Source organism: Phyllosticta citribraziliensis (genome assembly GCF_038025025.1).
Source record: "Phyllosticta citribraziliensis strain CPC 17464 chromosome Unknown J3D65scaffold_5, whole genome shotgun sequence".
Lineage (NCBI taxonomy): Eukaryota > Fungi > Ascomycota > Dothideomycetes > Botryosphaeriales > Phyllostictaceae > Phyllosticta > Phyllosticta citribraziliensis.
In genome coordinates, this window is record NW_027117342.1 from 1,653,193 (window position 1) to 1,678,056 (window position 24,864).

The 24,864-nt window shown below is 55.4% G+C and overlaps 10 protein-coding genes across 10 annotated transcripts; 6 read left to right on the top strand and 4 right to left on the bottom strand.

The window, feature by feature from the left end:
• Positions 1-209: 209 nt before the first annotated feature.
• Positions 210-3,793, bottom strand: J3D65DRAFT_622520 (calcium permease family membrane transporter-like protein; the record flags this gene model as incomplete). Its single annotated transcript, XM_066800080.1, has 4 exons — positions 210-634; positions 684-846; positions 893-1,873; positions 1,927-3,793. Coding segments are annotated over 4 exons (3,277 nt in total), but the record flags the coding sequence as incomplete, so codon positions are not given.
• Positions 3,794-4,442: 649 nt separating this feature from the next.
• Positions 4,443-6,108, top strand: J3D65DRAFT_676636 (P-loop containing nucleoside triphosphate hydrolase protein). Its single transcript, XM_066803617.1, has 2 exons — positions 4,443-4,893; positions 4,950-6,108. Exons 1-2 carry the CDS (start codon positions 4,659-4,661, stop codon positions 5,882-5,884), a joined length of 1,170 nt encoding a protein of 389 aa, XP_066656283.1. The 5' UTR covers positions 4,443-4,658; the 3' UTR covers positions 5,885-6,108.
• A 1,015-nt stretch (positions 6,109-7,123) lies between these two features.
• Positions 7,124-9,258, bottom strand: J3D65DRAFT_602599 (uncharacterized protein; the record flags this gene model as incomplete). Its single annotated transcript, XM_066798132.1, has 3 exons — positions 7,124-8,029; positions 8,081-8,403; positions 8,439-9,258. The coding sequence occupies 3 exons, from the start codon at positions 9,256-9,258 to the stop codon at positions 7,124-7,126; spliced, it is 2,049 nt and encodes a 682-aa protein (XP_066656284.1).
• A 1,429-nt stretch (positions 9,259-10,687) lies between these two features.
• J3D65DRAFT_570329 (tyrosine-protein phosphatase-like protein non-receptor) lies at positions 10,688-13,725 on the top strand (the record flags this gene model as incomplete). Its single annotated transcript, XM_066797627.1, has 3 exons — positions 10,688-12,895; positions 12,950-13,363; positions 13,532-13,725. Coding segments are annotated over exons 1-3 (2,610 nt in total), but the record flags the coding sequence as incomplete, so codon positions are not given.
• A 2,158-nt stretch (positions 13,726-15,883) lies between these two features.
• Positions 15,884-16,384, bottom strand: J3D65DRAFT_540095 (uncharacterized protein; the record flags this gene model as incomplete). Its single annotated transcript, XM_066796719.1, has 1 exon — positions 15,884-16,384. A coding segment is annotated over one exon (501 nt), but the record flags the coding sequence as incomplete, so codon positions are not given.
• Positions 16,385-17,034: 650 nt separating this feature from the next.
• On the top strand, positions 17,035-17,804 carry J3D65DRAFT_336139 (uncharacterized protein). The gene has a single exon (XM_066795448.1). The coding sequence runs from the start codon at positions 17,184-17,186 to the stop codon at positions 17,628-17,630; it is 447 nt and encodes a 148-aa protein (XP_066656287.1). The 5' UTR covers positions 17,035-17,183; the 3' UTR covers positions 17,631-17,804.
• A 1,273-nt stretch (positions 17,805-19,077) lies between these two features.
• Positions 19,078-20,081, top strand: J3D65DRAFT_551516 (uncharacterized protein; the record flags this gene model as incomplete). Its single annotated transcript, XM_066797041.1, has 2 exons — positions 19,078-19,162; positions 19,210-20,081. Coding segments are annotated over 2 exons (957 nt in total), but the record flags the coding sequence as incomplete, so codon positions are not given.
• A 278-nt stretch (positions 20,082-20,359) lies between these two features.
• Positions 20,360-21,610, top strand: J3D65DRAFT_622541 (oxidoreductase-like protein). The gene has a single exon (XM_066800081.1). The coding sequence runs from the start codon at positions 20,482-20,484 to the stop codon at positions 21,433-21,435; it is 954 nt and encodes a 317-aa protein (XP_066656289.1). The 5' UTR covers positions 20,360-20,481; the 3' UTR covers positions 21,436-21,610.
• J3D65DRAFT_622542 (dolichol-phosphate mannosyltransferase subunit 3) lies at positions 21,427-22,561 on the bottom strand. The gene is made up of 3 exons (XM_066800082.1): positions 22,270-22,561; positions 22,130-22,198; positions 21,427-22,013 (listed from the first exon to the last, which is right to left on the bottom strand). The coding sequence occupies exons 1-3, from the start codon at positions 22,315-22,317 to the stop codon at positions 21,846-21,848; spliced, it is 285 nt and encodes a 94-aa protein (XP_066656290.1). The 5' UTR covers positions 22,318-22,561; the 3' UTR covers positions 21,427-21,845.
• Positions 22,407-24,673, top strand: J3D65DRAFT_336216 (uncharacterized protein). Its single transcript, XM_066795450.1, has 3 exons — positions 22,407-22,901; positions 22,957-23,202; positions 23,255-24,673. Exons 1-3 carry the CDS (start codon positions 22,712-22,714, stop codon positions 24,559-24,561), a joined length of 1,743 nt encoding a protein of 580 aa, XP_066656291.1. The 5' UTR covers positions 22,407-22,711; the 3' UTR covers positions 24,562-24,673.
• Positions 24,674-24,864: the final 191 nt, after the last annotated feature.

Here is a 24,864-nt window from a genome sequence, read left to right on the forward strand (position 1 = left end):
GTGCGGGGGGATGGATGTGGCAGACGCGAAAAAAAGGGAAGACGCGTCGAGCTAGTGGCTCGTGCGGATTGCAGCGATCTTCAGTGCCGCTGTTGCTGCCAGGGTAGCACGGATACGTCTCCCCGCGTTCGGCTAGGCACGGCCCTGGTCCCAGACATTCTCCGCAGCCCGTCCCTGTTCAAAGTCGCAGCACACATAGAGTAGCAATCATCGGTGAATAGTCCCAGGGGATTCCATCTTTGTAATACCAACGCCGAACGCTATGCCTCCGAATTATGACGGCCGTATCCATCTCACGTTCAAACTAACCTATACCTGTACAAACTGCCCGCAAACCTGTATCCCATCCTAAAGTCTATCGGACCAACTCAAAAAGCCTTGCCCTTGGTACTCCTTCCGACGGTATGAAACTGTTGGCTAAACTCTTTGCCAATGGCGAGGGTGTCGAACCGGTCGACGCCCATCATGTCCATGGTGTTATAGCCAGAGAGGTAGAATCCGAGAACGACGACCAGGTATGAGAGAATAAGAATGGAGCCCTTGAAGTAGTTGCTCTTGCCTTCTCCGTACATGTATGACAGGAGGAAGACACAGAGAATCACTGTGACCATGTCCCACTGAGGGAAGATGAGAGCTGCATTCATTAGCTAAAGAAGACCCCGCGCAAAACCTGAATGACTTACAGAACGTATGGTCGGCCATTCTGCTGGAATCCACATATTGGCCATGAATGGCACTGAACAAAACGAGAGCTGGAATCTGGAGCAGGCAGACCTGAAGGGCGTAGGCTGAACCGATTTCCATTGACAATGCAATGTTGCCATTCATGGCGAAGGATATGGCGTTCTGCAAGAGTTAGCGCGATTCAATCCATGAAAGTTTGAATGCTCACCAGGAATTCAGTAGTGTTCGGTACGAGTGCAAAAAGCGTGATACCAAGGAACTTTTGATCAATGTCACTGTTCTCCAAGACGGCATCCACAGTGCCGACCAAGATCTCGGCGATGATGGCGTAGGCGACTGTAGCCGTGAGAAGAATGACAGCAGATTTCGTACGGCTCCAGTTGGGTGCATCATGACCGCCACCCTCGGCGTGCCCTTCTTGGGCCTCTTCATCTTCACCGATGGCCATGCCCTTGTTGACTGGTGGCCGCTCGACGTGGCGAGCACTGGAAGTTGCGGTGTGCGACTTCTTGGGATGCTTTGCCACATCACGAGCTGCTACAGTCGCAGCAGTGGCGGCCATCTCAGCGACCTGACGCACGAGGTTATGATTGTCTTCGTCAGACATGCCTTGCAACAAATTGCGCCCGCTCCTGTCATCTGCGTGCTCATCACCCTCGTGCGGTGGTGCCAGATGCGGAGTGTTGGAGCCAGTATTCTGATTGGTGCTTTGGGAGGAGATGTGTTTATCCAGGTTCGCGTCAACCCCAGACGGAGAGAGGCCAGCTTGCTTTAGAGATTGCCCAAGGATGCGCTTGTAAAGAGCGGATTCTCTAATGTCACTCCGAGGAATCGTGCCGTAGTTTGGTACATGGTCTCCGGCAGGCGTGTGCGCCGGGTGGTGTCCAAGATGCCCGCTTGTACTCAGTTGGCTTGCCGTCATGTCTACTTTTTCCGGTTTCTTTTCATCCAATTCACTGCTCCAGATGACGGCTGCATGCGTCCTCAGGGTGAAGAGAAGACCAATGACGTATGAAAGGAACAGCATCACAGCAGCAAACCATGTGAACGGACGGACAGCTTTGACGAAAAATTTATCGTGAATGGTGGGCGATTGGGAAAAGTAGCAGCGTCGGCAGTCTCGCATACTCCCAGAGGGTTGGCCAGCACTAGGTTCGCCAGAACTACAGCCATGGCAGTTCAGTTCATGCTAAACACTATTGTAAGCTCGTGCCAGTGAGTTACCAAAGGGATGTCACTTACGCTTCCGTATATTTGGTAGAAGAGAGTGGGTCCAAACGCGCCGATCACGGCAAACAAAAGCATGGTTGACGTCACACCTGCAGACTTGACGTTGAAGCGCTGCGTCTTCCTCTTAAGCGCACCAAAACACATGGAAAGTCCAGGAAGGAAGAGTATACCAGCATGGATGCTGCCAATGATACTTCCCTCGACGAGTTGGGCCTTGCCCTCGTTCAACGCGACACAGTAAAGGAACACCTCGACGACGGTGGAGAAGAAAGCATTAATGGTCGCACCGAGTCCCATGGAAGACTGCGCAGAAATGGACGCGACAGCTTGGCCGATGAAGTAAGCCAGAGGAATGATGGAGAATAGGGCAAGCGCGAAGATCAAGAACTTGTCGGTCAACGGAATTTTAAGACCTAGGGCCTGGTCGAGGACAAAGTAGTCGAAAATGACAAAAGCAACCACACCCAGTAAGTTGATGAGGAAGATGTTTGTGCCATCGATGGTGTACTTCCAGTATTTGATGCCTACTGCCCTGTAGGTACACAACAAGACAGAAGAGACGGGTTCTCCAGGCCGACGGATTTCTTTGCTGTCAGAGTGGAACGAGAGGGCCAGGGGATGGCGGCGGAGATGGTCGAAAAGCAGATAAGTAACGCGGCCCATGGGGATGCTGAACACAAGCAGCCAGCAGATTCCGGAGACGAGAAGCAAGAGTGGGGTGAGCAAACCGTAAAACATGATGAAGAAGATGACTCTTCCCAAGTTCCACTTGCCTCTTCCAAACAACCTCCGCTTGGTCGTTCCAGGGCCCGAATCCGATCCACTTCCTCGCGTCGGTCTTCCCAGGAGGCTTTGTGTCTCGTCGGCCGAGTCCACACTGTTGCGACGGCGGCCAACGAGCGATTTGTTGTTGGAGGGACCAAAGAAGAGGCGACCTTCTTCAATGTCACCGCTCTGCCATTGTTCGTACTCACTGATGCTCCGGCCTTCGCCCTCGTCTTCTTCCAAGTAGGCCTCGTCCTGGAGAAGCTTGACGTACTTGCCAAAGGGATACAGCAAGTACCAAGCGAGGCCCCAGAACACTTTGCCATACGCCACAGCGCCGTCTGTGAAACCAACCAAGAAACATATCAGCGCGCCAATGGCTGAGAGAGCCGACAACCACCAGCCGAATATGAGAGCCCAGAGCAGGTTGAAGAAAATGAGCCAAGGACTGACAAAGCCACCAGGAGTAGAGTGAATGTCACCCTCGGCCGTCTTTTGCACCGATCTGCTTTTCTTGTACAACGCTGGCTTCCAAATCCTGATACCGAACGGATGGGTTTCATTGATGGCCTCCTGGCGGTCTCGCAACGTGAAGCTCTCGGCGTCGCTAAGGTCGGCATCGTCTTCCTCGTCGACATCCTCGCTACCTCCGCCAGAATCCAGTTGTTCTTCCTCTTCCTCTTCACCTCGGACCGTATCCTCTCCGGACGAGCCAGGTTGTGGCTCTGTGGGCGCAGGAGCATTGGCGGCCATTATCTCTTGCTCGTCTTCGGTAGAATCCACTTTGGCGAGAGTTGGGTGGTGAGCTTGCCGGCGGCGAAGGGTCGAGGGCACGCGACGCAGTGAGCCGGTCGACATCTTGGCCTGCTTCTGCTGCTGGAGGAGCACCTCGTCGACTTCATCCTCGGCGTCGTCGACCGAAAAGCCTTGGCCTCGGTGCAAGCGCGTGGTCGAGGTTGTGCGACGTCCCATGGCGGGCTTCTTTTGCGATTTGGAGCTGGCCGGCTGGTCGGAAGCGGCTTGGGATTGAGCAGGTTGCCTTGAGCCGGTCGACGAACCTGCAGAGGCCAGCGAGGGCGCGTTAGCCTGCGTGCCTTTGACGGTATGATACATGTCTGGGGAGAGGTTATTGGACCGTACCAGCGGCGCTACTTGGAGCTGGAGCTGGACCGGAGCTATGCTGGGTCCTTCTAGAAGGAGCACCGGGGCGGGCGCTGCTGTTGACATCGTCCGCGACCGAAGATGCACGCCTTGGAGCGTCGGAAGAGTCGTCGCGTCGCCCAGTTCCGCCCTTGTCGGCGCCGTCAGCCATGATGGAGATCGACAGGTCGAGTTCTCGAGGAATGCAGGCAAGCTGTGCAGTGCGCAGGCTTAAGACGGACGGAATGCAGGCTGAGGCTGGGCCGTGCTTGGGCCTAATAAATGAGGCGGGGAGCGGTAAGACGATGGAATAAATGGCATGCTCTGCTGCGGCGGCAAGTCATTCGAAGGGGCCACGGTCCTGACTGATATGATATTCCAAGTTTGCTGGTGGCCGGCAGATGACCGCTACCTGACTGGACCTTGCCGTCCTGTGTGCCCACAGCCCACAGAGTGCCTTGACGCGCCAGTAGCTTCACGTGCCGTGTCCCTCTGGCGTCATGTAGATTCGAATATTGTCCTGGCCTCTGCCCGTCGTGGTGGTGCGCGGCGACTGGCGGCAACGCCATTTGGCAGCTGGCCGCCATCCCTGCTGCGGTGCATGGCTGGCCCGCTCGGCGAATCTCCGTGCCCGCTGGCTGGCCTGGAGCTTACCTGCAGTAACTCTGAGCTCCAACACCACCCGCAACACATTCAAATCATCGCCTGCCCTACCCTGCGCCGCATCCAACCCCCCCGGCTGAGTCGTCTGTCGCCATCTCCACGGCCATCCGTCCATCCTCAACTCTAACCCCACCGCCTTTGCTGCACCCACCCCGTCTCCGGACGCCGCCACCACCATGGCGCTCGACACCTTCTTCCACAACAAGATCGAGAGCATGAAGCTCGAGATCATCAAGGGCCAGGCTGTCCTGCGTCGTCTGGAGGCACAGCGAAACGACTACAACTCGCGCGTGCGGTTACTGCGCGAGGAGCTGGGCCTGCTGCAGCAGCCTGGCTCGTACGTGGGCGAGGTCGTCAAGGTCATGAGCACGAAAAAGGTTTTGGTCAAGGTGCATCCCGAGGGCAAATACGGTAGGCCTCAACAACAAGCTCCAATGCAAAACGCGATGCTGACTTGGCCGCCCCAGTCGTCGACGTCTTTGACAATGTCGACATATCCAAGCTGACCCCCGGCAAACGCGTCACCCTCCTCAGCGACTCCTACAAGCTCGAGAAGATGCTGCCATCCTCGGTCGACCCGCTCGTCTCGCTCATGATGGTCGAAAAGGTGCCGGACAGCACGTACGACATGATTGGAGGTCTCGACCAGCAAATCAAGGAAATCAAGGAAGTCATCGAACTTGGTCTGAAGCACCCCGAGCTTTTTGAATCCCTGGGAATCGCACAACCCAAGGGCGTGCTGCTCTACGGTCCGCCGGGAACGGGAAAGACGCTGCTCGCGCGAGCTGTGGCGCATCACACAGACTGCAAGTTTATCCGCGTCTCGGGCTCCGAACTCGTACAAAAATACATCGGAGAAGGCTCTCGCATGGTGCGCGAGCTATTCGTCATGGCTCGCGAGCACGCCCCGTCCATCATCTTCATGGATGAAATCGACAGCATCGGCAGCAGCCGTGTTGAGGGCTCGTCGGGCGGTGACTCGGAAGTGCAGCGCACCATGCTGGAACTCCTGAACCAACTCGACGGCTTCGAGCCGACCAAGAACATCAAAATCATCATGGCCACCAACCGCCTCGATATCCTCGACCCGGCTCTCCTTCGTCCCGGCCGCATCGACCGCAAGATCGAGTTCCCCCCGCCAACCATCGAGGCTCGCGCCGACATTCTGCGCATCCACTCGCGCAAGATGAACCTCACGCGCGGCATCAACCTGACCAAGATTGCGGAGAAGATGAACGGCTGCTCCGGTGCCGAGCTCAAGGGTGTGTGCACAGAGGCCGGCATGTTCGCGCTGAGAGAAAGGCGCGTGCACGTCACGCAGGAAGACTTCGACCTCGCAACGGCCAAGATTCTGAACAAGCACGACGACAAGCAGATGAGTTTGTCCAAGCTATGGAAGTGAGCGACGAGGCGGCGGAAGACGAGACGTCGCAGGCGCAGCAAGCAAAGGCAACACTGCCGTCGGAGTCGCGGGGGCATGATGATTCTGTCTGGCGCGACGATGATGGCAGTATCTTTTGGGCATGCCGTGGCCGGCGGAGACGAAGACGTGGGGGAGTAGACACCCGTAGTTGTATGGGTAGAGACGTCGCATCCATAGAAATAATACTGCAAGTTACCAACCCACTCATCGCCCATCGTCCAAAGTTGTGGATATCTCCGAACGTTGAAATCTCTTTATCCAACACCCTCTCCACCCCCACGGTCTCCTCCCTGTCTCCCATCCACCATCCCAGTCCCTCCCTCCATCCCTCCACACCACCCTCACCACCCCCAGCTACCCTGATCCCATCCTCTTCCGCGCAACTCCGCCCGCCGCCCGCCCCAACCTCGTCCCTGCCCGTGCCGCCCTCAACCAATCGACACCATCCCTCAACGCAGAGCGTCGGTGGCGCTTGATTGACCAGGCGCGCTGCAGACGCGCGGTGGGCCTGATGACTTGCTTGCATGCGTTACATGATGCATGGCCGCCGTGTGGGTGTGGTGTTGACTGGCCGGGTGGATGCTGGGTTGTCTGGGCTAGGACGCTGTGGCTTTGTGGGCAGATTTTATGGTTGATGGCTGGCGGTGTGCCGTGAGTGACGGACTACATAGGCTTCGTTCTTTCTACCTTGTACATGTGTTTCGTAATCCAACCACAATGCGAATATCAATGAGAGCCACTCTCGCCATGAACAAACAGACAGAGACAATTCTTGTGCGTGAGAAACTGGCGCAGACGGCCAGCAAATATCATCAACTATACACTTCACCAATCTACTGACGCTGTGCAGTGAGAGGAGGAAGAGGGGGACGGGGGGAATTTATAAGCAAGGGAGATGGGGAAAACTTGAAAAGAAGACGGACATCAATCCTTTTTGACGCCAGTTTTGGAACGCCGTCGCTTTCATGCCTTTCTTACTTCAAGATGTCTCTTGGTCTCATGGTGATATCCTGTAACCTTTTGCGCCATCCCAGGTACCGTTTCTGGGTCATGAGGAGAGAAATGCGATTTATCCGCGCCTTGGCTCTGCCGAGGTAGCGGTGGAAAGGGGGGTTTGGTGAAGAACAAGGGGGGATATGAATTACCCGTGACGAGTCGCACGTGGAAAACGAAATAGAGAAGAGAGAAGATTTTTGTGAAGCCAACCAGGGCAAGTTCTCAATGCGGGATGGAGGACGTGTTGGAGTATGTGCTGGAGAAATCGGTGCAGCTCGTGACATATCTGTTGGAGAAGCTCATGAACTTTGTGCGCTTGCGACCAGAAATTTCTTGACCGAGTCGCCAGCAGACGGGCCCACGGTCTGTCCATCCCCAGAGGACGTCTTCTTCGGCGAACTTGAGCGAATGTACGACACCGCAGCGCGGAAGACTGACGGGCTGGATCTTGACTATTTCGTCAAAGGGCGCAAATATGTTGTGCTCATCGTCGGTGAGTTGCTTGCGTCCGCCGCAAGAGTAGTAGTCCCAGCCGCAGCGACGCAGCCAGTCACACTCGTTGGGGTCGCCTATTGACGAAGAAGACAGCGAATCGTCATCATCGTCTGACGAGTCCGATGTATCCGTCGAGTTCCTTGACGGTGGTCTCGGTCCTGTCGAATCCGTCGAATCCGTGGAGATCGACATGTCGTCGGACTCTGAGGACTCTGGATCAAGCGTATACTCATCGCTATCTGTCGGGTCCATCGAACTGTCGCTATCTGCGCCACGCGCACGCGTACCGGTCTTCCGCAGCCGCCTGCACGCGGCCACATTTGCATTTTCGACTCCGATGCATCTCTTTACATCCATGAAGAATGCCAGTGGGTTGATGGTCCAGACTTGAACACCATCCCACGAGGCGACAGCGATGTGCGTGCCGTCGACCGAAATGGCGAGGATAAGCCCAAGGGAAGATGCGCGGGAAGCTGACATGTCGAGACCATCAAGTTGGGCGACTATCTTGCTCTGCACGTTCGGATACCTGAGCCTCTCGTCGTATGGATTGCATTCGTCCGAGATATCCACTGCTTTGATTATGTAGGCGCCTGCATATTCTCCATGCGACTGAAAGTGCAGCTGAAGAGCCTGACAAATGTGTAAGACTGTGCAAAGACCACTAGATAGTACCCAACTTACCTCGTTCACGTGTAACGGATTCGCTTTACGATCGCATCGATGGCGGTCGGCGAGTATGAGACCGCCGAAACCGCGTCTGGTGATGCCTACTCTTGCCAATCCTTCAAAGCTATCAAAGTTTGATATTAGAGTGTTGGAGCGCAAATAGTCGTCCAATTCCCATTGTGGAGTCGGAGCGAGTGGGAAAGAGAAAAGGGCTCTGTTTCCCTTGACGACTATCTCCGATGGCGTCAACAACCCCTCGTCTCTGCCGGTTCTTGCAACGATGCTGTTTGGATCCATGGGATCTGTCTCGAAAGTTAGTGCTAGGCAGTCCACATTGCCTGGACGGAAATCATGCCTCTGTAAACAGCCGAACATTGTTCAGCTTCCCACGTAGGAAGGTCCCAGCCGTCCCAGGGCGATAAACCAAGGGCGCGCTCTGGCGAACTAAACGCCACAAAGGGATTGCCTTCAGGGCTCACACCAAGTGCCGCAGGCTCTCGGCCGTCACCGACATAGATGTCGTCTACAGAGTCAGCCACTACACCGGTGGGGTCCCAGAGACGCCAGACGACAAGTTTTGTGAAAAGTTTGGATTGTTGCTGGGCCTGTTTCACGAATGCTCCCGTGCTGGTTCCTGGCAAGCGGTAGCTGTATAAAACGGCAAGTTTGTCAGGGGCGGTACTCTCAGCTTCGGCAAAGGCGCATTTGAGCACTGTGAATTGTATTTCATCGCTGCGACCCAGGTGGAGGTGGTGAGGAGAGACGATGCATTTCAGAGTGGATTTGCCCCCCTTCTCCATGCGATGAATGCCGATAGCTCCGGATTTGGAGTTGACCAGAGCCATGTATAAATGGGGGTATGGGAAGCAGGAGCACCTGCCGAAGGCACCAAACTTGAAACTTTTGAGGGGAAGCTTGAAGTGCGTCAGGTCGGCGGGTGCATGAAGGAGATTGTTTCTTGTGCGATCAGTGAAGATTGCAAAGAGATCGCTTGCCGACATCATTGACAGAATACCGGCAAGCTCCCAGCCTTTGGCGCCAGGCACATTGTCGATTTGTTGTCTCAGAAGCTTTTTGGAGCCTCGAACATGAGACAAGATGGTCTTGCAGGCTAGTAGGCATTGGTAAAAGCTTGCCGGGTCGAGGAAACCAAGAATGTCCAAGAGGAGCTCGGACGGCAGCTGGAGCAGCATGGTGTCTTGTGGAGCGCTAGACCTAGTGGAGGCAGACTAGCAAGGGCGAAGAGGACCAGATGTTTGAATCACGGAGAACGGATCCAGCAAGCCGTGTGGCGTTTGGCAGATGTGAAGACAAAAAGAAAGCCTCAGGCTGGGCGCATGTTCAGTCAGCTGTGGTGTCTCGGACGAGCGTGAGGGAGAAAGAGTCTCAGAGAGATGATGAAAGAAGAGGCGCGTAAATGATTTCCCAGGTGCGTCATGTAGCACTTGGCAAAAGCAAGAAGCAGTAGCGTTGCAATGGCTGCGGCGGAGTGCGAGTGATGGCACGGAAACTTACGGTCTTGGGAACAGCGTGGGCCAAACGCGTAAAACGCGCCTCCTTTGGAGGGAGTGGGCCTTGAACGCTCGGATGCACGTTGTAGATCGAAATAGGCCCGGGTTGCTCAAGAGCGATGGAGATGGGGCTGCGAACGGAAGAGATGGCCAGGAGCTGGCCGAGCTGGGCAAAGCTTGAATCTCGAACTGTTGTAGGCTTGGAGCACACCTCACGGAGGAGAGGGCGGGCACGTGGGTGGCTGGACAGCTCAGCTCCCGTCACGCCGAAGACGACAGGGTCCTCAGGATGTGATGGTGAGCGGAGCGAGGCAGACTCGCCGCTCGGGTATCCAGAATGGCGTGTCTGAGCGGAGTCCAGTGGAGGCCCGGGCGGCGGTTTGGCGTTGGTTGGTGCTGAGGTGGGCGTGGTGAGGTGGAGCAAGAAAAAAGGTCACGATGGGTCCGGGTGCTGGCACACCTAGGCGAGACGAGAGGGATGATTACTCGCAAGCCGAACCGAGTGGCTCCAGCCACAGCTGCGCCACTCGCAAAAAGAGCCGGCGAGGCTGAGGCTGAGGCTGAGGCTGCGCAGGGATCACGTGCGGCAGTTCAACCCCCCCGGCCGGGCCCGGAATTGAGAGCTGGGCAGATGCCGATGGCCAGCACACCACCTCCGTCCTCCATCGTCCCGTCATAATGGAGACTCAGGCTCTTGGTGTGGTGCAGGGAGCTGTTCGCCCGTTCCTGCAACCAACTGCTCACCATCATGCATGCCAAAAGGGCCGATAGCGCCCAGTCTAGACCCCAGAGACCGCTCGTCAAAGACATCACCACCGCCTGCCGCCCCTCTGACTAATGCCCTGGCCACCACCACCCCGACCATCGTGTATTCATCGTCAGTGCAACGTCGAGGTGTCAAAGGCGCATCGCGCGTGCTCGTGCTTGCTGGCTGTCCAGGGTGATGTGTGATGAGCGTGCCGTGGGTGAGGCCCTGGGACAGCAGGAAGCGTGACATGACGACTTCGGCTGACTACGAAACCCTGAGTGCCCGGGGCGAGTAGGCTTATGACGTAGTCGCCATTGGTAGGCGAGACCCACCCTCCACTTCCCATTACTCCAGTCCGTGTCCCCCAGCCCAGCCCGCTGCAGTCGTCCTAAAGTCGCTTCATCCTCCAACGACCTGACCGTTGCTTGTCAACCGCTCCATCTCGTCCATCTTCATCCACTTCCACCCTCCCTTTCGATATGCTCCTCGCCCGCCTTTGATCGCCAACCTCTTGCGCTTCCCCCCATCTCATCCGCGCCGCTGTCCCTGGCAAACAAAAGACCGACATCATGACCACTGCATCGCCGCACGCCACCCGTGCCTTTGACCACCACCCCCATTCCCAATCCCGTCAGCAGCGACCAACCCCATCGCGACACCCTTCCGTCAAGACGCCAGCGTCGGTCGGCCAACCGCTACCGCCGTCCCTCCGTAATGACGCCCGTTCGCCTGCCGCGCAAGACGCCCGCACCCCCAGCCCAAACTACTTTGGCCTCTCGATCGATTCTTCCGCCGACGTCTTTTCCTCGAGCGCCGCCCACCATGCACGAGCGAATTGGAGTCCTCCCACCTCGGACGTGAGGTCTACTGCCGCCGCCTCGCCCCGTATAATACCCGTCGATCAGAATCCAGAATTCGATTCCTTCAGGAGGCAGTCGGAGAGCGCCAGGAAGTTCAACCTCGGCGGCGGCATCTCACAGTTCAGCGTCCCGAGACCCAAACTGTCCATGCATAGGTCCAACACTTCGGTGCACTCGCCCGGCCAATTAGAGTTTCCCTTTTCCACCCAGGGCAACCAAGGCCTTGCCTCCCCAAAGAGCGCCGATTCAAGCGATTCAATATCGACGCCCGAGAAGCCTCGTTCGCCAAAGCGCACCTTGTCGTCAGATTCCAACGTCTACCCGAGCCGGCCTCGAAGAACCTCGCCCGCCGGCTTTGAAGATATGAGCTCTGAGGCAGCGAGCGAGACGCCCAAGTTTGCTGGGAACCCACCATTCCCACGGCCTTCTGCTGCCAGATCTTCAGCCAGCTTCGCTCATCAACGGGCGGAGACGCTGCCCGCCAATTTTGATGACCAAAGCTCAAATCAGGATCACGGCCCGATTCTGGTGACGCCGCAACACATCATCACCCTCTTGGACTCATCGGAAGAGGAAATACTATTGCTTGACTTGCGCGTCTCCACTCAGTATGCTATGTCCAGGATCCGTGGCGCCCTCAACCTCTGCATTCCCACAACTCTCATAAAACGCCCTTCCTTCACTGTCGAAAAATTGGCCGAAACTTTCAAAAATGACAGCCAGCGAAGAAAGTTTGAAAAGTGGAGAAGCTGTAAATACATTGTTGTTTATGACGCAGATTCCAGGCAACTCAGGGACGCAACGTCATGCGTCAACACGCTCAAAAAGTTCACCAACGAAGGATGGGCTGGAGCATCCTACATAATACGCGGAGGCATATCCGAATTCTCTGCCAAATTCCCATCTTTTGTTCTCTCGGGCGACTCAAGCAACAAGGGCGTAATCGCAAGAAGCAGGAAACCCGCCCTCCGTCTCGACAATATGCCCGGCCCGGCGCCAGTGATTGGTGGCTGTCCACTTCCTTCAACTCAGAACGCTGCAAATCCATTTTTCGGCAACATCCGACAGAACATGGACCTAATAGGCGGTGTTGGTCAGATGCCAGTCACATGCCCCCAAAGGATGAATAGCGCCACTCGGCGTGAACTACCTGCGTGGTTGCGGGAAGCATCAGAGGAAAGCGACAAGGGACACAGCGTTTCCGAAAAGTTTCTGCAAATCGAAAAGCGCGAACAGAAGCGCATGCAGGAGGCTCTATCAGGAAGCGTAACTTATGGCGACCCAGGACCCGAGCAGCCCAAGGCTGTCCAGATTGCGGGTATCGAAAAAGGCACCAAGAATCGCTACAACAACATTTGGCCCTTCGAGCACACTCGGGTCAAGCTGCAAGGCGTGTCCTCCGAGGGCTGTGATTACGTCAATGCCAATCACATCAAGCCGCCTTGGACGAACAAGCGCTACATAGCAACCCAAGGTCCCATTCCGGTCACCTTTGCCGATTTCTGGAGCGTCGTCTGGCATCAAGACGTCCGAGTAGTTGTCATGTTGACTGCTGAAAAGGAAGGTGGTCAGATCAAAGCGCACAACTACTGGGAAGACGGACAGTACGGCCCATTTCGCCTCAACTTTCACGCTGAGCACCGTGCCTCCCTCGAACTCGGAAAGATCAAGCGTCATCACGAACGCCGCTCGACCGGGCGATTTTCCTCGAGTGACTCGCCTGTTAGTCCCGCCGAACGTAAACCCCCTCGCGCCCAGACCGAAGAGAATCCCTTTACCTTCGAGACCTCCTCTACCAACAAGCCCTCGTCAAACACCGACTCATCCGACTCTGAAAAGCCCTACGTCATTGTCCGCAAATTCACTCTCTCCAATAGCGATCTTCCATTCTCCCGCATGCGCGAAATCACCCAGCTACAGTACTCGTCCTGGCCCGACTTTGGCGCACCTGCACATCCAACCCATCTTCTCGGTCTTGTCGAGCAAACCGACGCTGTTGTGAGACAGACGTGCCAGCCTGTCAATGCGTCGGAGGACGAGCCCGACGCTCCCTCGCAACATCCCATTCTTGTCCACTGTAGCGCGGGATGTGGGCGGACAGGCACGTTTTGCACTGTTGACAGCGTCATTGACATGCTTAAGCGGCAGCGTGCAGCGCGAAGGGCGAAGCGACATGCCAGTCCAATGGACCTCGACCGCTCACCGCCAAAGAAGCGGCAGAGCCTCTCAGGATACGGTCAATTCGACGCCGCTCCGTCTTCCGCAGGAGGACAAGGAGGCGGCAGCAATAGCAACGGAAATAGCGCGAGCAGTCATAGCAATAGCAGCGGCCGCCGCGGCTCAGGAGACTTTTTCGCACTAGGCGGAGACGGAGTCGGGACTACGGACGAAGTCGACAACGAGCACTGGCTCATGCGCGACGACGTGGACCTGATTGAGAAGACGGTGGAGACGTTTAGGCATCAGCGGCTTAGCATGGTGCAGAGCCTGCGGCAGTTTGTCCTGTGCTACGAGAGCGTTTTGGAGTGGATTGCATCGGAAGAGCAGGGAGGATGACGCCCAGGAGCCGGCCGGTCCAGTGACGGCCCCTTTTGATCAAACAGTTGGAAGGGGAAGATCAGTTAAGGAGTATTGATTGGGACGCTTTTTTCTCTGTTGTCCTATCTACCTAGACTTGGGAACGGGAAAAGAGAGACGTTCGGGTGTTGTGGTCGTTGTTGTTGTCGTCACTTGTCTGGGGCGCTGTGGGGTCTGTCGGTTCGGCGCTTTCTCATTCGTCTTCTCTTCTTATTCTCTCGATTCGGCTTTCATCGGTACTCTCTCATCATTGTCGTTGTTGTTTGTCGTTTTGGTCATTATCATCATCATCATCATCATCATCATCATCATCATCGTGCAAGGGAATTGCACATTGGTTCTTTGGATTGGGTTGCAATGGGATGGAGGTGGAATTGGATGTCAGCAGGCATAGCAACCTACTTTTTACAGAGCAGGACAGCAGCGGTGGCAGAAGAGAGCAGAGCAAGCGAGTATGTATGTAGGTAGACAGATAGGTGGATAGGTTGGAGAGAATCACATTTGAGCGCTTCTCGTGCTCAGACTGTCAACACCTCAGACTGTCAACACAGATCCAACCTTCTTCTGCTCACAAGACCCACTACGCGATTGCACAGCACACCAGCCCTGGCTGCGTCGCCATGACAAGAGCCTTCTCGCATATCTCTCCTATCCTCCCTCCCCAGGTACCCCTCCCAACCCATCTACGTAATCCCAGCACTACCCCACAGACCCCGAAACGACCCCAAGAGCCGCCATGACGCGCTGGTGCGTCATAGCTCAGGGCCCTGCGACGGGCATGCAGGCCCCCTGGGCATGCTCAAACAGAGACAAGGGTCAAGCAATCAATCAGACCAGTGGTGAAACGAGCCGAGTGTTCTAGAAGTTTGGGGGTGCAAAAGTTTATTTGAAGGTGACTTTTTGTCTCTGTCCTGCTCCCTGCTCATCCCGGCTGTTCCATTTGTACCAATTGAATGCTCTAGTAGGCTCCCACTCTCTCCCCCTCAAGATTCGTCAAGGTTGAATGTTGCGGCGAAGTGCCAAGGAGCAGTCATGTGTAGGTACTTGCGTACAGCTTCTAGGGAGGTTTTTGTGATTGTGTAGAGACGTGTGTAGAGACGTAAAGGGGGAATTTTTGGAATGTATAGTACATGTGAAGGCCTTGGGAGTGTCAGTCCAGCATACGCCAAGAGGGAGCATTCGTGTACCTACCCACTAAGTGAAATGGCCCAGGAGGGTGCCCGCAATGTGTGGAGGAGCGCGGAAAGTGTGTAGTGTTCCTACTGCGTGGCGATAGGAAGGTACTACAACACCTGCCATTCAGACTCCGAGCCCGACTCCGAGAAGGTGGACGAGACGGAGGAGCCGACGACGACGAAGCTGGCCTCAGAGGTGGGCGAAGTAGGAGCGGTGGCGAATTCCGTGTCGGCCTGCGAGGTTGGCTTGGGGCGCATGCGGAGATGAAAGGGGAAGGCCAGCTGCTCATCGCCTTCGTCGTCTTCATCATCTTCTCCGTCGTCTTCTCCCTCAGAAATGACATCGTTGGCGCGAGAGATGTCCTCGCTGTCGGTCGCTTCGTCCTTAGAGACGGTGCCGTTGTCGCTGGAGGAGCAATCGCCCTCTCCTTCTTCACCACTCTCAGAAATAACGTCGTTGGCGCGAGAGAAGCCTTCGCCCTCTTCTCCTTCATCATCCTCAGAAATGACATCGATGGTGGAGGAAGAGTCTTCGCTGTAAACTTCGTCGTCCTCAGAAATGGTGCCGTTGGTGCAGAGGCCTTCGCCGTCGGAAGCTCCACCCTCAGAGACGGCGCCAATGGTGCTGGAGGAGTCTTTGACCTCTCCTTCTTCATCGCCCTCAGAAATGACCTCGTTGGCGCAGGAGAAGTCCTCGTCGTCACCTTCATCATCCTCGGAGACGGTGTTGTTGGCGCAGAAGTCTTCGCAGTCATCTTCCTCGTCCTCAGAAAAGGTTCCGTCGGTGCCGTCGTCGTCGAAGTCGATGGAATCCTCGTCACTGTGGCCGGAGAAGGCGCAAGCGATGTGGAAGTCTTCTTCAAGAGGGCGACGGGGGCTACGATTGGGGCCAGGAAGCTGCATGATGCCAACCTGGGCTGAGAATGTGTCAGGATCGGTAAGGGTAAACTAGGTACCATGAAGGGGGTCTTACCGAACTTGCGCTCGAAGTTCGTCTTGGAGAGATCCGTGACGAAGTTGACATGCTCCTCGCTTAGCTTGATGAACTCTGGGTTGTTTCCCAGATTGTGCCTCTCGAAGGCGGTGACACAGTAATGGAGAATGTCTCCCTTGATGGCCGACAACTCCGTAGTGGCCCAGGTCTGCGTCCAGAGAAAACGGATGGTCGCGCAGAGGTCGGATGGCGGCGATGGATAGTCGGCTGCATAGCTGACTTTGCGGAGCAGGGCCACATGGGCTTCGTGGTAGAGCTCTTCGTAGTCGACCTTGTAGCCGAGGGCAAAGACGTGCGCCGTCAGGAGCAGCGACACATCGTCCTGGGACCAGGGCCAGCCGATGTTCTTGGTGTAGATGAAGCGGACGAGGCCAATGCCAGCAGCGACGGAAGGCACATCGATGTCGGCGGCAGGAGTTCTGTTCGCAGCGCTCTCGAAGGCAAAGTTGAGCAGCGAGCCCTGGCAAATGACTTGGGGAAAGTTCAACTTCTGGAGGACATGGTGCGAGCCGTCGGGCAAGTTGAGAAATAAGCGAACTTGGCCGACAGGCTTCCTGTCGAGGAAGCTCATGTCAGACTCAATAGCGGCCGCCATCTTGGATATCGGAGTCGGTTGGGGTGTTGGATGCGTTCCAGGTGCAGGTCAAGGCGGTTGTGGGCGAAGTCCTTCGAATGGTGCAGCGGAGAGTAGAATTGCGATCTGATGGAAGATTCGGGTCTGCGAGGCACGATCTGAGTCCGGGCAGTCAACGGCGTTCAAGGGGCACGGGTCGCGCTCAAGGTCCAGTCATCGCAGCAGTTGGACCTCATTCAGCCTTACGGGACTGGTCGCTGTGCCCTTGACTGATTGGCGTGGAACGGATAGCGCCAGGCGGTCCATGTTTCTGCACGAGAAAACTGGCGGCGCGTTGCACTGCCGGCGCGGGTTCTGGGCGAGGTGACTTCTTTTGACCATTTTGGACCAAGACGAGAGGACGGCATGCCGTGGTGTTGAGGGTTGGATGTTGGATGCATGGAGGTTGCGCACGGCTGGGGAAGTCTAAAGTAACATGGCATGCCTGGTCTGTGTGCCTGAGGTATGCCTGAGGGATGCCTGTGCCGGCACCGCGAGTCGACGGCCTGCGGTGGCTTCCCTGCCAGCCCTTGGTTGCCTTCCGCCCTTCCTTCCACCTGCATGGATTGATTGTTTAAACCCCCATCGTCTCCTCTCCTGACAATTGTGTCCTCCAACCTCCAGTCGCCTCTCATACACCATGGTCTGGCTGTCGATTCTGCCCGAGCAGCTCAGCGCCTTTGAGGCCTGGGTGGCCCGCTTCTTCGTACGCCTCCCGCCGCGCCGCCGGAGCTCCCACCAGTCGCATTCAGCTCTAGGCCCCTCATGTGCTCTACTGACCGTCGCACAGATCTTCCTCAGCGCCATCACCATCGGCCCTTGGGCTTTTCTCATCGTATACGACCTCATTCTCTACCTTGTCCGCACCATATTGTACGAGCTGCCTGCCATTGGCGGCAGAGCCCGCGGCAAGAGACGACCTCGCGCCCCCAGCTTGACAGAACGTCCCAGCGGAAACAAACGTCATTTCAACTTTGTCCGTCCAAATCCTTCTGCAGACGAAGACTCGGCCTACGCTTCTGGACAGTCATTTGAGGATCCCCGTCAAATAAAAACACAAAATCGGAGCTTGGAACAAGAGACTTGACACGATTGCCTGGCATCCAATTGCTTGACCGGCGTTGGGACATCTTTTCAATGGGAATCGAGCACGTAAACAAACACAGTCTTGAAACAGTTGCGCAACGAATTGCCCGACTACAATGCGGATCATTGGCATCTACGGTCCGCTAGCGCTGGCGATTCTCTCGGAAGCGTTGATGGCACCAGCTTCTCCAAGTGATTACAGTCGGAAAGAAGCAAGCGTTTTCCATGTTTATCAAACTCTCCTTTTTCACTATCGCCCCAAGAATGAGCCTGGGATTTGATTTCGACCCCGCGCTTTTCCAGATGACACGAAGTCGTCGGCTCCCAGTGAATAGTATTTTCCCACTCAATGAATTCACCATTTCTTCCAGATTCGAGATTCGAGATCCACCCGGCTTTGAACTTGCACGGATCGGCCCGCCTTAACGGTCTCCAAAGGAAGCACTGCAGACACGGAAGTGGACCACTGCTCGACCGGTCGCCGTGCCGTGCCAAGGTTTCAACGCTGCTGCCGTTAGTTGAGACCGCGAATATCTTGCATCCAAAGGATTCGGAAACCAAACCACCGCGCAACGGCGTAGCTAATAGAGAGCCGCAGCCGATCAGATATATCAACAAGTGGACCTGGCTTGCATTCGGTCGCCTCGTCTTGCCCTGTAATGCATGTGCAGCGAATAGCCTTGCTCGGTCCGGTTTACTTATCCGGAAAGGGCAAGTGCATCCTGCTCCTGTCAGTCGTCACGACATCTCTCCGCATGTCTATCGGAAGGGCGGGAGCGGGAGCGGCTGTGGAGCACCGAGCAAAAGTGGATGAAGAGTCATGCTCAGACTTTCTGCCCTTCAAATACCGCGAATTGGGCCAGTCTTCGAGAGCTTATTTTCCAAGGCGCCATTTGAGTTACCACCCTGGCGAGGCGAAGCTTTCTGGAACTTTTCGTCGCGATACTTACCGCCTAATCCAGCAACGTTAAAGCGGAATTCAGATCACCGTAACGGAGTTGATTTGGTTGTTCCTGCAAGCGAAAGGACAGGTGATTTGAACCATCATTTGTCGTATACTGACCTCGGCTCACATCTGGAGGCACCTGTGGAAATCGTCGTTTTCCGGGGAAAAATTAGCTTTGTTGGACGTCTCTTGATCGAACCCGAGGTCGAATATTGAACCCATCGACTTACTTCCTGCTTCTTTCGAATCTCCAATCCACTGTCCAAGATAATGGATATTCTCAACATATCAAACTTTTCGGCCGTTTGCTTGCTACTATCTGCAGCAATCCTAATGGTTTACAAGTTCGTGGCTCTCAAAAAGCAGTCCAAGGTAGGGGTCCTGTCGTTCGTGACTAGAACCTTCCAACATTTGTTTACGCAACCCCCAGAACATAAAGTCAACCAAGTCTTCGAGAGACGACAAGCTCACCGTCGAGGACCCCAACAGTGTCTTCTCCGACATCGCTCCCATCAATGGGTTCAACTGGCGGGAAACAAAGCCCCAGCAACTGCGTCCTTTCAAGCAAATATACCACTTGACCATGGGTGAGTATATAGATCCCTGGATTGAAGTTTGTTCTAAGTCTTCATAGCCATCGAGAACATACCCCTCTCCGACTTGATCGCCATGGACGACACGTATTTGGAGCAGCTTAACCTACGACGGAAGTTGATCAAAGAGCAAGGGCAAAATGTGATTGCGGCCAACAGCTGCATCGCTCCGGCCATCAATGAGCACTATACCTGGTTGACGGGTACATATCTTCCGCAACGATTTCCAACCATGTTCAAAATTTCCGGAGACAAGACAGTCCTCCACAACCTCGCAACACACGAAGATATCCCACTTCAACCCTCCTCAGACATTGAAGAGAGCCTTCGTATCTTGTCGAGCAACGTCGACACGGAATTCTACTTCCTACGACACTCTCCAGACCGTGACAACAAGTACGTCCTCGAGGCATACTCGAGCTGCTCTCCCTCGTTCGATCAACCATCCAAGTTGAACTGCAAACTGGCCGAAATCCACATTCCCAATGTACCTGGATATGCTGCCAAACTTGAATTGAGCATGGACAGGTTTTTCGCCAAAATGCCAGTGGGCCGAGTAGTGAAAAGACACAACTGGAGCATCAATACGACTGGCACCTTTTTCAATATGGACACTATGCACATGTACGAGGGCCAGAAGACGGTGAAGCTGAAGATGGAGGACTTCGATCCGGATCGCTTCAAGATGCGCTGTGAGAGGCAGACCTTGCATCGGCTGCTGGAGAACCAGGACGTCATTGTCTTTTCATTCAAGACGTATCAATATCCTTTAAGGCAGCTTAAAGAAGAGGGAGCTGGAGAAGATCTTGCCACGGCAATCGAAGGCTTGTCTAAAGGCAATGTGCCGCAGATGGCGTGGTACAAGCGCGCTGTGATTTGGGAAGATGTTATCAAGGAATACTTGAGATCGTAGGCCAGAAGACTTCCCGGAGTCGAATTTTTCCCCTTCTGTGCACAATCTCATTCTTACATTCGATTGTTCTACGTCTAAATAGCAGAGAGCGGCTAGATGAAATTTCAACATTGTTTTGGCAGCTCAAACGTGTCAAGGATCGTGCGCGAGCTTGTTTTGCGAAACGTCAAGACCCCTGTCCCGATGGCGTTCGGCTGAGAGCAACCCAAGGTTCCGCTGGGGCGGAAGCGGGATGACTTCATAGCCTGGGGCCCTTCCTTTTTCCTCGGCGCCGCCCATGGAGCTTCACCACCGAACCAATCTTGGGGAGCATGACAACCACGAGCCTACCACGATAACCCGACTATCCTGATCAAATTTCCGCCCATTTTGACGCACCAACTCTACTGCTGTCCTCGCAATGGCGCTGCGGCGCGCCCACGTCCGTCTCTGCGCAAACTGCCTCCAACACATCCGCCTCTCCCATCACACGCTGCCGACTGCAAGCGCGTCTCCTGTCGCAATACAATGCCGTAAGAAGAGCAAAAAATCTGTCATAGCGCCACCGGGCCAGCAAGCCTGGCCGTTGCGCGGCTACTACGCCGAAATCCTGTCACACCCAATACACAGCAACGCCGCGGCCTCCAGACAATCCAAAGCAGAGACCAAGCGTACCGAAGAACAGGATCAGAACTCCTCATCCAAGACCTCTTCAGGGCCAGTACCATCCACTGCCCCTTCCTCCCCCTCCCCGTCTACGGGCTCGAGCGACCCCAGCGCTGGCGCCACAATACCCGAACCCGCGCCGCAACCCAACGCGTCGACAACCTCGGCCAGAGAAGAGACACAAGCAAAGGCGCAGATCGTCTTTGGCAGCCGGCTAGCGGGGCCAACGGAGCGCAAGGCGGCGCGCAAGGCAGCGGCGCGCGAGGTAGCGGGTGTCGAGATCCCGCCGCGGCCGGAGGAGCCCGACAATTGCTGCATGAGCGGCTGCGTCAACTGCGTGTGGGACGTGTATCGCGACGAGCTGGAGGAGTGGGCGCTGGCGAGCAGGGAGGCCAAGCGCCGCATGAAGGAGATGAAGGCGGCGGGCGAGAAGGACCCGGAAAAGGAGAGGCAGGTGGCGGCGGCAGAGAAAGAGCGCAGGCGCTTGGCTGACGCTGCTGCCAGTTCGACGTCGATGGACGATGATGGTGGGGGCAGCGAGGCTTTATGGAGCGCAGAAGAATTGGGAGGAGACGAAGCTCCTGCGGCTGTCACGGAGGACGACTTGTTCAAGGACATTCCTGTGGGCATTCGGGAGTTTATGAAGACGGAGAAAAAGTTGAAACAAATGCACGCAGCAGAGGAGGCTTCGTCGCCGCCACCGCCATGAGCCGAAAGTGCAGCGTCACTTGTACATCCAGTACATATTGTCCTTGGGGTTCTGCAGCGTTTTGCGCCGGCGTCATCTGGAGCAGAGCGGCTCTTGCTTCTTGGGGGCGCATCTAGAGAGGTATATTAGATCAAATAGACAGATATACCCGTCGGGCGGTCCGTCTCGCGCGCCGCAAAAGATCTCGCAATTCTTCTCGACCGACCGTAGAAGTACATGGCTGCCTCTATCAAAGCCTGAAAAGCCGTCGACCGTAGGACGGTCGGGTTTCCGTTGGAACAAGAAATGCCGTCCCCGTCTCCGAAAACGCCAGCTGGATCAGCTACTATCCGTGTCCATTCGCCCTTTTTGTGCCCATTGTTGTTGTGCATGGTGTATTCTCATTGTTTCAAGACGAATCCAGCCAGCGTCTAGTCCTCTCCGACATCGACGCCCTTGGCCCGCAGCTCCTTCCTCGCCTGCTGGATCTCGGCCATCAGCTCGGCGTGTGCCTCGGGCACGTCGTTGAACGTGTACACGCCCCAGCCGAGCTTGAAGAGGAGGTATGCGCCGAAGGAAACGAGGGCCCAGAAGGGCAACTGTGAGGAATCCGGCGTTAGCGTCGCATTGTACAGAGGGGATATAGAGATGCGATGTCGAGTAGGCTTCGGGTTTTGTATTGACATGGTGATGCTCTGCCTTGTCTTGAACGTACCACAGGAATTACGTCTTCCTGGACCTTGGGCGACAGCGGCAGGAGACCGAGATACAGGGCCAGGTAGATCTGCCACGGACGACGGCCAGTTAGCACAGCGTGTTCGCGGCCAAATCTTGCGGCAGGGATGTTGCGCGTACGGAGGACAGGAGCAGGCCAATGGAGATGGTTTGTTGAGCGCGCGTCATTTTGATGGTTGCGACGAAGGTATGCGTGAGGTGAAGGGAGAGAGCGCAAAGGTCGGAGGCGTGTGCGTGTTCAAGGAGCGAATGGGTTGCAGTTGGTTGGCGTCGAGACGAGAAAAGGTAGGTCTGGCGGCGACGACGATGGCGCGGGAGAGCTTCCTGGCTGCTGAGCTCGCTCCCTCTCTTCTCCCTCCTGCGGAGGCGGAGCGGAGCCACCGACGACCTTTGAGCAAGGTGGCATCATACACGTGACCGCGCATCGCTCGCAGCCTCCTTTCGAGAATCTCACAGAAGACCTTGTCGTACCGCTGATATCTCGAGCTTTGCAATCTGGGACTGCAAATCCATCCCCGACGGTGTTGTGACCCTCTGACCCAGCGAAACTTGGACGTGCGACATGGAGTGGCCCTCAGGAGCCAAGCCCCTCTCCTTTAAGAAGGCCCTGGTTTCTTATCTCGAAGATCCGGAGCAACCAAAGGATATCAATGATCTCAGATCGCTACCGGTCCGCTTGGAAGAGTTGCGGGGCGAAGAGCCAACGGCTTGGGACAACGCGCTTGAGCTGCTCGCCAACACATGCCGGAATCGTGAGCGTTTATCCAGCTCCGCTACCCCTGCATACATCTCTGACTCTGTTTCCAGCAAAATGGCGAGAGCCAGTCGAAAAATCGGGCTTGCTGCATTATTATCTCGACAACCTGGACCCCGATGCGCTGCCGGCGACGTCATCGACGCAGCTCCTCCGAGCTATTGGAAATGGCGTTGCAGACCGAGATGAATCCCGATCTGTGACGCTTCCTTTTCTGAAAAATATTGCTGCTTGTCTTCGAAAGGAGACTTTACAGACAGTTGCCCTTAGCGTGCTATACAACACATGCTTGGGATACCGTAAGTCGCTAATTTCCCAAAGTCGCACCCTTGTCGATGCTCACAATGATAGAACCTGCACAAAAGGAGGCCGCAGGCCTAAGACTCGACCGGGATCTGACAAAGCTATTGGATGACGATAATCCGATGGTCAGTCAAGTCTGCGAGTTGTTGGCTTGGATTACGAATGAGCTACCAGAAGACGGGCTCGAAGGTTCCGAAGACTGCCTCGAGGCCATTATCAGATACACCGCCAGCTGCGAGGAATGGGAAGATTTTAAGAGCATCATTGCCGCTGCATCCGTCTATCTGCAAGACCCGACAATCCAGAAAAAGCTCCTCCTTTCGGATGGTTTCGAACAGATCATCAGTCTCTTGAAGAAGAAGACTGATCAGCTGGCCGTGCTTAAACACTCCATGTCTGAGGAAGAGCACAAGAGTTTCGAAGAAGACCTTCGCATTGCAACCGGTCTTGTCATGAACAACCTGGCTACTATCACCGCCTCAGATGATTTTCCCCGCAAGTACAGTCTGGAAAGTCGCCTTATTGCAGAGCAGGGAGAGTGGCTGGCCGAAGGACACCCCATCCTCCAAACATGCGCCTGCATTTTGCTTGGGAATCTTGCCATCTCTGACGAGACCAATATCAAGATGGTCCAGGAGATGCAATGGCATATTCCAACCATCAACATCTTAAAAACCCGGTCAGACAGAACACTTCTCTTCCTCGCCGCTGGGTACCTGAGACACCTCGCTCAACCAAAGGAGAATGTCGAGACCGTCAGCGACGCAGATGCAATTCCAGTGTGCGCGGCGCTTCTCTCCCAAAAACAGCCCGAACTGGACTTTGAGATTGCAGCCATCTTCCGGCGTCTCACAAACCATTCGTTCAACAACACAGCCAAGTTGGTCCATCACGAGGAAGCCATGGAGAAGCTTCTTGCGGCGACCAGCGCTACAAGGACGGCATTTGAAGTCGGCAGACTGCTCGTGGTCATGTCTCGGCGCCTTCGCGAGGCTGAAGGGGCAAGACGGCAGCAGGAGACGACTGAGCTGTGGGATCGTCTCTTCTCGCATCGCGATATTGTCAAACCGCTGCTTTTGATGGTCAAGCAGGAGCAGGTTCCCGTCTTGGCTGCAGAGGCATGGTTCGGTCTTGGTCTGATGGCTGCTGACCAACAGGGTGCCCGCATCATTGCTGATGCATTCAGAGATGAAGAGGCATTCGCCCAATTGGAGAGTGCCCTCACTGGAGAAAACGAAGCAAACAAGGGCAACTCATCGACATTGGTACATTTGCTGGCGCCGCATGCTGAGGATGATGAACTTAAGGCCAAGTTTGAAGGCCTTGCAAAGCAAAGCCAAACAATCTCCAACTGAGGCCAAAATATTACGAATCCATTATTCTGAAGGAGACGGCAGGCCTGTCAAGTGCCAAAGGTGGAAGAGTTGCAACGCCTCGACTTGAACTTAATTCATCACATGTCCTTCCCCCTCAATCTTTTTCAAACTCCCGCTTTCCTCTTTGTTTCTTTCTCATTCTATCGTCTTACGTGCATCTCATTGTGCGACGCAAACAGCATCCCTTCCCCACTCTGGCGTGATGGTTTTAAGCCTCCACCTTGAGCTGATGAACCTCGGGCAACTCTTTCCGAAAGGACACGGCAGTGAGTCCACATTAAC

Bases quoted from the DNA above. Each gene is read 5' to 3' on its own strand.
- J3D65DRAFT_622541 (XM_066800081.1), top strand. From the start codon at position 20,482: ATGGCGCTGCGGCGCGCCCACGTCCGTCTCTGCGCAAACTGCCTCCAA.
- J3D65DRAFT_622542 (XM_066800082.1), bottom strand. From the start codon at position 22,317: ATGACGCGCGCTCAACAAACCATCTCCATTGGCCTGCTCCTGTCCTCC. The intron at 22,199-22,269 runs GTACGCGCAACA...CGTCCGTGGCAG, and splicing joins TTGGCCTGCTCCTGTCCTCC to ATCTACCTGGCCCTGTATCT. The intron at 22,014-22,129 runs GTACGTTCAAGA...GATTCCTCACAG, and splicing joins AGGAAGACGTAATTCCTGTG to TTGCCCTTCTGGGCCCTCGT.
- J3D65DRAFT_676636 (XM_066803617.1), top strand. From the start codon at position 4,659: ATGGCGCTCGACACCTTCTTCCACAACAAGATCGAGAGCATGAAGCTC. The intron at 4,894-4,949 runs GTAGGCCTCAAC...TGGCCGCCCCAG, and splicing joins GCATCCCGAGGGCAAATACG to TCGTCGACGTCTTTGACAAT.
- J3D65DRAFT_336216 (XM_066795450.1), top strand. From the start codon at position 22,712: ATGGAGTGGCCCTCAGGAGCCAAGCCCCTCTCCTTTAAGAAGGCCCTG. The intron at 22,902-22,956 runs GTGAGCGTTTAT...CTCTGTTTCCAG, and splicing joins CGCCAACACATGCCGGAATC to CAAAATGGCGAGAGCCAGTC. The intron at 23,203-23,254 runs GTAAGTCGCTAA...TCACAATGATAG, and splicing joins CAACACATGCTTGGGATACC to AACCTGCACAAAAGGAGGCC.
- J3D65DRAFT_336139 (XM_066795448.1), top strand. From the start codon at position 17,184: ATGGTCTGGCTGTCGATTCTGCCCGAGCAGCTCAGCGCCTTTGAGGCC.